The 10,125-nt window shown below is 37.5% G+C and overlaps 1 protein-coding gene and 2 long non-coding RNA genes across 5 annotated transcripts in view; 2 read left to right on the forward strand and 1 right to left on the reverse strand.

The window, feature by feature from the left end:
* Window positions 1–7,044, forward strand: part of DCP1A (decapping mRNA 1A) — a 32,391-nt gene extending 25,347 nt beyond the window's left edge. For all 3 annotated transcript variants that reach the window (XM_032699046.1, XM_032699045.1, XM_032699048.1), the window contains exons 9-10: window positions 1,304–1,522; window positions 3,066–7,044. In XM_032699046.1, the coding sequence (XP_032554937.1) occupies window positions 1,304–1,522; window positions 3,066–3,146 (300 nt within the window). In that variant the 3' untranslated portion in view covers window positions 3,147–7,044. The remainder of the gene's footprint in view (window positions 1–1,303; window positions 1,523–3,065) is intronic.
* LOC116792247 overlaps window positions 1–10,125 on the reverse strand; it is a 48,186-nt gene that overhangs the window by 17,994 nt on the left and 20,067 nt on the right. The gene's annotated exons all lie outside the window — the stretch shown is intronic.
* The window catches only part of LOC116792248, a 4,464-nt gene continuing 3,112 nt past the window's right edge, over window positions 8,774–10,125 (forward strand). The window contains exon 1 of the long non-coding RNA XR_004359035.1: window positions 8,774–8,966. This is a non-coding gene — a long non-coding RNA (uncharacterized LOC116792248). The remainder of the gene's footprint in view (window positions 8,967–10,125) is intronic.

Raw genomic sequence — 10,125 nt, forward strand, 5'->3', positions numbered from 1 at the left:
CTCATTCTTGTCAAACTTACACTACATGAAAGCAGTTTTAGTAGCATGCCCAGATCTGATTGTGAAGGCAGTAAAAATGGTGCTACTTAAAGTAAAATGCTGTTCTAGCTACTGGCCTGCTATGGGATAAGATCTACAGTCTGTTCATAACCCAGTTAGTAAATAATAACCGAACTAAAAACATTTTATATGGATTTGGGAATTTTAAGGAATGTGTGCATGTTGTGTAGTAAACTATATTTGTGGGTTTAAACACATTGTCTTCAGCTGAAATCCCACGCTATGAGTCTTCACAGTTTTGACTACAACAAAATCAGTTTTCTGGTTCTGCTGCTCTTGATGTTATTAAATACACATTAACTTCAGATGGTTTTGGAGGGTTTTTTCTTCTGAAAATCTTTGGTTATCCAAGGGAACTCCTTTTACTGACATATTAAATATCTATATATATCACATTTAGTGTTGCTTTTCTTTTGAATGAGATTGGCTTGTTTATTTTCTTTTTTCTTTCACCATGTTGGTCATTCTGGAGGCCTGAGCAAGACATTGATTATGACACTGACTGATGATTGCAGTTATCAGGAGATGGCAGAGCTGCTCAAAGCAGATGTTTACTCATGTTCACTTCATGCAAATATAGTAGTCTTATAAATTTGCAATTTTTGTTTAAAAGGAAAAGTGGTAAAGGCAGTATGTGGATTTCTGTCATGAAATGGAGACAGACCTGTGGAAGAATGAGATGGGATGATGGTCCTCAAAATATTCCCATCCCATATTCCCCACAAGGGAAAATGTACTTGAAATGAGAGTATTTCAGTGTACTCCAACACTTTAATTATAACTCAGCAATCTCTTTAAATATTTTTGAGATACATTTAGAATTTGAAGTAAAATATTCATAGGAGACCACAGAAGCAGGGGAGGCAGGAAGCAGGACTGCCTTTTTGTGAACCCCTAAGGAAAATAATAATCTGCAAAACAGCTACCCAACTCCTTTGATTAGCTCGGTGAAAAGCTCATCTTTCATTATATGTGTTACATTTCTAAAATTGTGGAAGGTAGCAAGGAGTCTGCATGCAAGCATGTTCAAGGCTGCTACCTTCCTTAGCTTTGAAAATGAGAATTACTATTGGTATTAATCTTCACAGATAATTTCTTAATTAACAGCACCTCTTTTGTAATATCTGACTGAATTATTGTAGCTACAATTTATTTAATTTTCTTTATGCTCATCTCTCCAGCCTTTACAACATCATTCATTCTTACTGGAAATGGTGCTTATTAATTTTCTGTTCTCTTACAGGTCGCACCTCCACAGTTTGTTACAGCCACGACAACAGTAACACCTTCAGTCCTCTTGTCTCCCAGTGTGTTTCAGCAATCAGCTACAAAGGCTACTGAAGTGGAGAATAAAGTCAGTTCTTCTTCTCCTTTAACACTTGGAACAACAGAAGTTCAAACTACACCTCCTACTGTTCTCAGTAGGTCTCAGCTGCAAGAAGCACTGATACATCTAATAAAGGTACTGTCTATACAGAGCTCAATCTCTGAGGGAGAGTTCCAAGTACAGAAGCCAGCACTGAGCAATTCCATACCCCTGTAACTCCTTCTGCTCTGAAACATTACAAAATATGTTCTTTTGTCTTGGAATTGCTCCACACTGTGCACATAGTATGGCACAGTTTGCTCCTCTTGGTTGAGATGTGGAGCAATTAGAACAGAGTTCATGGGATGTGTCCTCTCACATCCATATGAATTTGTAGACAAGTGATGAATAAGTTGCACTATTAGAAGCTGGTGTGGGGATGGGGGGAGTTGATTTTGCTGTCTTTGTAAGTTTTCTGCTTCCCCAAGGAAAGCTTTCCTGTTTTCAGTTCCCTAGAACCTCCCCTCATCTTTACCTGAAGTATGTTTCTTTGGAATGGAAATTGCAAAGTTTTACTTCTGCTATTTCTAGGGACTAAAAAGTTCAGTTGCATTAAGTCTGTGATGTTGGGAAGCAGCCATGCATTGAGATGATTTTGACCTCTAATGCCATGGTGAAGTTGCCATGAATGACAAAGGGTTCTTTCTTAATTTGGGATTCTCTTGCCCTCTCCATGCTGATGTGCAGAGCTTACACTCAAAATGCAAGTCTAAAAGTAACAAACAATATCTTCCCAGATGTCAAGTTTTAGGACCAAAAAGGGCCACTACCAGATCCCATCATTAGTTTGCTTGATTTATCTGTTGTTCCATTTTATGTAACCTTTTCCTGTATTGGTTTGTATGTTTTTTCTCGTTAAAGACTTAAACTAGTCTTGCAAGCAAGGCTAAGTGCCAGTAGTCTGAGTGGTGACTTTAGAGAGCTGACAGGAATCTTTGTCTCCAGTCTTTATAGAGAGCTGAATGAAGACCAAAATAGGCATATCCTGCAGCACGGGAGTACTCACACCACACTCCAAGCAGGATACCAAATGTGCTGTTCAATCTTGTAAAGAGAATATTACACCCTCAAGCTGGTTGGTTAGATACCAGTTCTGTAAACTTGTCATGTGAATGAATTAGACTCAAAAAATATCTCTAAATACTGTCTCTAAGTTAAACTAATCCATTGCCCAGTCATGCTTTGCCATGAGTGTTCTTGTAGAACACACTGCAGTCCCATTCAGGCTGCTCTGACAGACAGAAGTACCATCACTTGTGATGCTCAGGCAGACTGTATTTGGGAACCTGTACACAGAATGAAATTCTTTGTGTCTAAGACTAAGGTTTGGACTCTGGAGGGAAGTGAAATGTGAAAGGTTGACGTAGGGACCCTTGTTTGTTTGAGCATCCAGTGTGCTCAGTGATCCCTTCACCTGTCTGACCAGGGCTGTGGTTCACAGCCCGTGAGGGGTTCAAACAGCACTGCCTCTTGTGCCCAGCTACTTCCCTTCTCTTAACTCTGGCAGCTGCCACTGTAAGGAATCCTTATGCACAACTTGGGCATTAAATTAAACTTTCTTGCTTCTTTTTACTAAGGCATTAAGCTTTTTTGCATCTTTTAACTAATGTTTCTAATGTGCTTCTTTTTTTTCCTGCAGAATGATTCCCATTTTCTCAGCACTATCCATGAAGTCTACTTGCAAGTCCTAACCAAGAGTACAGACAACATTAAGCTATAATTGAAGCTGAATCTATTTAAAATGTGTCCATTTTAGAAACAATTATGCCTCATCTATAAAACTAATATTTTTGTAAAAGAATATTTAGTTTTCAATGTCTTGAATTTGAAGCTGTTAGGAAAGACTATTCCTTAAATACTTATGAAAGTAATGTTCTCAGAAGTGATCTAGGTTTTCACTGTGATCATCACCAGCAAACCTTTTTTTTTATTGGGGAGGGGACTTAAGTTGCATTTGAGCTCTCATTAGCATTAAGTGAATGTGCAAATGTTTGCTCTGGCTCTCATTCCCAGCTGTATTCACTGTTCAAGGATTACAGACTCAACACTCTTTCAACCAGCAAATACACAGTACAGTACACTACAGCACACCAAGACAGAATTCAGTTGTGGGAAACTAGTTCCAGTTGAAGGACTAAGGAAGAGGAGAGCAAAATGCCTTGTGGTTAAACTGGCAGGTGTGGGGAAGGAACAGATCTGGAAGCCAGGCCTTTGGAGCAAAATCTTTTAACAAAAGGTCTAAAAATGTGATTTGCTCAATACATTGACAGTCTGCAGTTATTGCACGTAAATTCATCTTTCAATATTTCATTAATCTTACTTGCTTTTGTGTTACTTGCATTAAACAAGTATCCAAGTGAGTAAGGCCATTTTCTCTAAAAAGGAAAATCTGAAATATGCAAAATCTTCAGTGATTGTATAATTTTTTTAAAGTTGCATGTTGAAGTTCTCTTGTTTTAAATTTCTAGTTAGGAGACCACCACTGGAAAACCCTCTTCCTCTTCAGCGGTGTTTGATAAAATTTAAATACTTTGTTCCCTTTTAGCTTAAGGATGGACCACATCATAGTTGGTTTTCATTCCTCAGTTGTGTTGGAACTGCAGTGTTGAAGACTATGCAGATGGGAAACAAATGCATGCTTTTCTTCTGTTGCCCTCTCCCCAGATTGTTAGTGCACACTTCATAGTCTGAAGTTTATCTAATTAAAACGTTATTGCTTTGTATATGTGATACAGTAAGTCCCTATTCACTAACTAAGAATTTAACTGGTTACCTTCCCATTTGAAATTGGAAAATTTCTAATTATACTTTCTTATGCTGCTGTGTTGGTTTACCCATGGCTTGTATTTATTTCTTAAAGGCATGCAGAGGTGATTAATCTGACTCCAGGTCCCAACTTTCTCCAGCAATAGTAGTTTTAAAGGATGCTTTTTCAGTAGAAAAGTGTTGGGTTATTGAGTAAAAAGATAATCTGTAGTGAGTTATGATGCACTGCTTTGTTCTAGCACTATTGAAATATGAGGAAAAATATTGTTTGGCTCCTTGCAACATATATGTATGATATATATATCCTAAGGATTAGTTAATATTGCCATAGTCAAGGTGCATGGCCATTTCATTGGAAACTAGTAACTGAGCTTTAATTGTGACTTGTTCACAAATTGGGATGTTTTAGATACAACAAATATTTACATTTTTATGTATTTGATCTATTTTAGTTTTTTTCATAGCTTTTTAGTGGAAAATATATTTTGTTTAGCACTACCTGCCTTCTGAAAATATTTTCTCAGCCTTTGAGTTCAGTGTTTCCAGTTAAAATACACACTGTATTGTTAGAAAAATGTGCAAGATTCAGGGAAAGATGCTAATGTCGTGCACATTCATCAAGAAATATATTGGATTTAATAGTAGCATTTGAATTCAGCAATATAAACTCAGCCTTGTTAAGGAAGATAGAACCTTCCTCTGTAAATCCCATAGTTGTAATACTGTGTATGCACATAAACAGTGAGACTCAGATCTAAGGTCTAAACGAATTTTTTTGTTGGGTTTTTTAGGAAAAGTTTCACTAAAAGGGACAAACCAATGAGCAGTTCCTCTGAACAAAAATGGACAGTCTATACCAAATAGAGAGTTGCTTTTATCTGGATTTAGCAAAGATGACTTCTCACTTCTCGTGGGCAGCTTACAGTTTCTTCAAAGAAAGATTTGGTAGAAGTTTGTAAGAACAGAAATGCTGGAAGCTGATAGTGTTCATGGGTGCTGTTTGCTAAATACAGTCATACCCAAAGATCTGTAGAAATGATATGAAGGAGTTGTATTTTGAGTTCTTCAGCCACCTCCAGATGACAGAAGTAATACTGCTCTGAATATCCTTAAGTTTTGAGGGTGCCTGGCCAGCTGGAAACAAGCAGTGGCAGATTCTTCCTTGACTTTGGTTTTGTAGTGTCCTGGTAGCAGCAGACTCTTGGTTTACTCCCCTGCCCCAACTTTCAGAACGAACTGGCAGAGAACCAGAGTTGAAATCACAGCAGACAAACTGTTCATCTTGGACACGTGCACGTGTCTCTTCCAACCTCTGCCTGTCCCAACCTCAGTGGCAGCAGACACAGAACCAACCTGGGTGTCTCCCAGCACTGCAGAAGTTTGACAAGTGCCAGGGTAGTGGCTTTAACAGATAAACTCCTTGCATGAAGAGTTAATTGTAAAACACAAGCTCAGTTATAGTGTAAAATTTGAATATTTTTTTAAATGTGGACTGTGTATTTAAAAACTTTTTTTTCCCTAATTATTTTAACTTTTTGTATAAGTTTAAAATTACCAGCTTGTTGAAGTGCTTGATTCATGTTTTCCACGTGTAGGGATAACCAGGGTGTAGCAAATTACCAGGGGTCATCACAGGAAATGATTGTGACCATTTTCAAGTGATTTTGATTTTTTGGTTTTGTTATTTTTTTTAGCTACTGGCTAAATGGGATTTTACCTATTATTTCTGAGAATGACAGATTATTAGTTCAGACTGTACTCCCCAAATTAATTCTTATCTAAGCATGTGTTTCGTGGCTCATGTTAAGTCGCTTCTGGGGAAAAAATGAGAGTACAAACTCAAACCTAATAAAAGACAGTTTTAAAACCTACAGCTGGTTAATTGTTCAGGAAAATCAAAATTCTCAGTTTTGTAGTTAGACTTTCTCTGCTGTTATTTACAATGCAAAGTTTATATGAAAGGTGCCTAACAGCTAATAACTTTAGAAGCAGTATATCTTTCCAGATTACACAAGATTTGCAGAATGAGTGATAAAGTTTAAAAAAAAAAATTTAAGGGATGCATCTTGATTTCATAGAAACTGTTTAATTCTCTGTATAAATGCTCAGTATTGCATTTAAACTCTGCTGGATGTTTCTCATTTTTGCTTGCATTTCTAATTACTTCATTTTGTTTTATTTCTGAAGCACATTATGCCATGTGTAGCCACTGATACAATTGCTGAAAGACTCTGGAAAGCAAACTTTAATTTGGGACTTGTTGGTTTTTAAAAGTATTCTAAACAAATCAGCCACCTTTTTGCCAGGTATTTGAGTTGCTTTGTACAGCATATCTTAACAGGAGGAATGTGTGCAATATGTATCACCTCAGTTTTGTCTGGCAATGTTACGAAAATGTTAAGATGCAATATCTTCTTTTCACTTCAAATTTGAAAAGCTGCAGTATCTCTGATTTGGTGGTGTATTTATTTTTATCTATTCAGTGTATGGACATATGGTTAGTTAGGTTTTTTATGTACACTATGTGCTTTAGTAATTTCTGAGTTTTAATCACTTCTGTGGATGCACCAGTTGTAGCCATTTGCATGTTCTTTCAATATGAAGACCATGGGGAAGGGAGCTTCAGGAAAGATTTCTGGAAACCGGAATAATTGTAAGTCAATAAATGTAGATACTGCATCATTAACGTTTTTGGTATGGTATGGATTTTATAGCACCTATGTATGTTTGCAGTTATTAAGTTATTGCATAAATGTTTAAGAATGAACATTTTTTTCATCCAAAATTTTGTATGTTTGCAAATATATTTTTGTAATAAAACTTCAAAACAAATGTTTCAGCACCTCCTAAAATCTTGTGATGTTTCCTTTTATTTCTAGAGTCCTGTTAGCCTACTGGAAGATTCAGTTTTTTTGTTTAGGGTTAATATTTTCCAGAGGAGAAACTCAAATTCCTTACTCCATACTGGGGGTAGGACCAATTTGCATTTTTCTGCTAAGGAAGTGCAACCTGCCTGCTTGAGGGACAGCTGGGAATAGCCCCTGTCACTTGTAACAGCTTCTGTATTGCTGTCAGCATGCTTGTGGTCTGAATTTGCTAAACAGATACATTTCCTTTCACACTAAGAAGTGCAGCTACAAATTCACTGTCATAAGTACAGCTGTAGCTGGGTTTAGTGCCTTTCCATATAACTTTTTTATGGTATCCCCCCCATCCATAGACATGGCATAGGATACTCAATCCCGTGTTGGTCTTTGATCCAGTTCATTGGAAATTGTCCTGTTACAGTATCTGATATTATGCAACTGATCAATCCAAATTTCACAAAGTCAAATTGGGAAGCTGATGAGGAGGAAAACCATAGCAGAACTTCTGTTGAAAGCATCTTGAAATGAAACAAAACCTTATCCCTAAGTCCCTTAATCTTAGCTGGATGCTTACTCCCATTCTAACTACTCATAGGAGCTGGGATTGTGGGGCATATCCAATGTCAGGGAGGCCACTGGAGAACAGGTTTGTTGCTCTACTGGTTCATATTGAACTGATTCCTGCACTAATTCCAAAAGCAGATTCTTCTAATAGAAGACTACAAGTACAGCAGTCATGGGATTTACTGTAAGATAATTGGGGAAAAGTGGAACCAATTTAGAATCAAACTTGAAATTCTAGAATCAAGATTTAAATTCTATGTTAGGTGTGTTGCCTGTTTGGTCAATAGCAAGAATATTTTTTTATTGTTGATGCTGTTAATCTTTTTGTCTTCTCTGGATCCAGGTGTTCCTCTTCACTGTTATTCATGTGAAGTGCTCCCCTTTGATTTGAAAAGAAGGTAATACTTCTGAATTTGTATTTGTAGGTCCAGCTAAACCAGGCACTGTACAAAAAGTTTATGCAGACCAAACTCTCTTGGGCCTTTTCTCTCTTGATCCTGTGTCCTCTACAGTTGTGTTTTCTGAAAGTGCCTGAGGGAATAGTCAATCCCTGCTGTGATGGTGATATGCACTGGGTAGAATCAGGGTGAAAACATCAGGCTTCCTAAAGCTCATCCCCTGAAATTCAGATTTTATTTGCAGGCTTGCAGAATGAAATAACAAGTTGTAGCTTGTGTTTATGGGCCATTAATTGAAGTCAGTGGATTCATTTATTTCATAAGGATTCAACTGTACTTCCTGCTCAATATACAAGGTACTGGGTCAGGTTAACATGAGTACTGAGTATAAGACACCTCATTCTTACAGCTTTTCTTCATTTGTGAACAGGATGCCTTCAAATCACTAAATAGCTTTAGTATGGCTGAGGTAAATTTCAGTTTAGTTTTCTAACCAAAATATTAGAAATTATAAAATATGTTAAACAACTCTGAAAGACATTTTCAGTGCCCAATAGTGGAAATTTTTTTCTTCTATCTTCACCCAGCTACAAGTGTGAATCAGCTTTTTTCTCTCTTCCAAGTTTTGATTGAGTGATTTACTTTTGCACTGTCCTACTCATTTGGGAGAGTTAAAGTGTGGTGATAGACCTGTAACTGAAATACGGCCCTTAACTGTAAAGCTCATCCTTGGCAGTTATGCAACAATTTTTCACTTCCTCTTAGAATCTTTCTTCATATGACACCCCTAATTAGGCTCAAGAAGCATTGAGAAAGGAGGGCAGTGAAGAGATATTTTTATCAGTTACTGCATTTTGAAAGAGCGCTTGCAGTAAAACAAAAGAGAAAGAACCAGTGGAGAGAAGATTCCTGAGAGGAGAACAAGGGAAGGAATAGCAAAAGAGTGTAAGTAAATATGAAAGGGAATATTGTACAGAGACAGGTATGGCCTGTGAAGGCATTTCCTGAAGCAGAGAAAAATTTGAATTACAGTTTTGTTTCTGTACTGCTACATGTGTCCAGGTATTCCTCAAAGCTCAAATGTGGATTGCCTGTAAGAATTCAGAATATTTCAGGGTGTGTTAAAAATGACTGGGGAGGCACAATTTCCCTGCTAAGGGTTTTTTTAACCTCTGGTAATGAAGCAGCATAATGGAATTGGCTGATTCACAGCAGTACCTAATTTTTATCTCTGCTTGATGGCCTCACATTGCAGCTTAAAGTCTGCTACAAAGAACAAGGCTGCTCATACCTAGTTGCATTTTGTGTTTCATTTTAAATAGACCTTTAAAAATATTTCTACCATAATCCATTATTTAACATTCAAGAAGCTTCATTTTACAAAACCAACCTTGGGAAATACAACCACAAAAGGATGAGCTTTATATGCTGGCTGAAATGAAAGCACTCGCCCTCAGGCCTTTCTTGGAAACACGCAGGTATGTGATGTAAATGCACAAGTTGTGTTTCTTTTCTCCTCATAAATAAGTCAAGAAGCTTTAAGAGCATCTACAGAGCAAAGATCTCCTGTATGCAAAACTCTGTGTGGCCTTTATTTAGAGAGCATATGACTTGCACATCCTGCTCTACTTCTTGTGGTTCAGAAGAGGAATGGGAGAGGCTTAGCAGGTTATCCAGCTTTCTCTGGGATTTATGGATGATGCTATGTGCCCTCTCTGGTTTACTTTTTAAGCATCAAATAAATAAACTGCTGTTCTCTGGGGACACAGTTCTCCCATGTAACAAAATTGCTGTAAAGGAAGCTTCTGCTATCTTAAACTCACACAAGAATTGAGATACAAGGGTGCACTTAAAGCCTGCAGGATTTGGATGTGTCTGGAGCCTGTTGTGGTTTACAGCAAGCCCTGCTCCTGATGTAATCTTCGGGATGGAAGGCACAGGGCACCCATTATAAAGACAGATCTCTGCTTTCCAATGGTTTAATAGGAAAATCCTGCCACAACAGAAGCCTGAACAGAAATCCCAAAGGTTTGGTTAGAAACACATGCAGTACTTTTGATGGGGGGTTGAAAATAAATTAGTATTCTGCAGATATGAGGAAAGT

This window comes from Chiroxiphia lanceolata, chromosome 11 (assembly GCF_009829145.1).
Source record: "Chiroxiphia lanceolata isolate bChiLan1 chromosome 11, bChiLan1.pri, whole genome shotgun sequence".
NCBI classification, from domain to species: domain Eukaryota; kingdom Metazoa; phylum Chordata; class Aves; order Passeriformes; family Pipridae; genus Chiroxiphia; species Chiroxiphia lanceolata.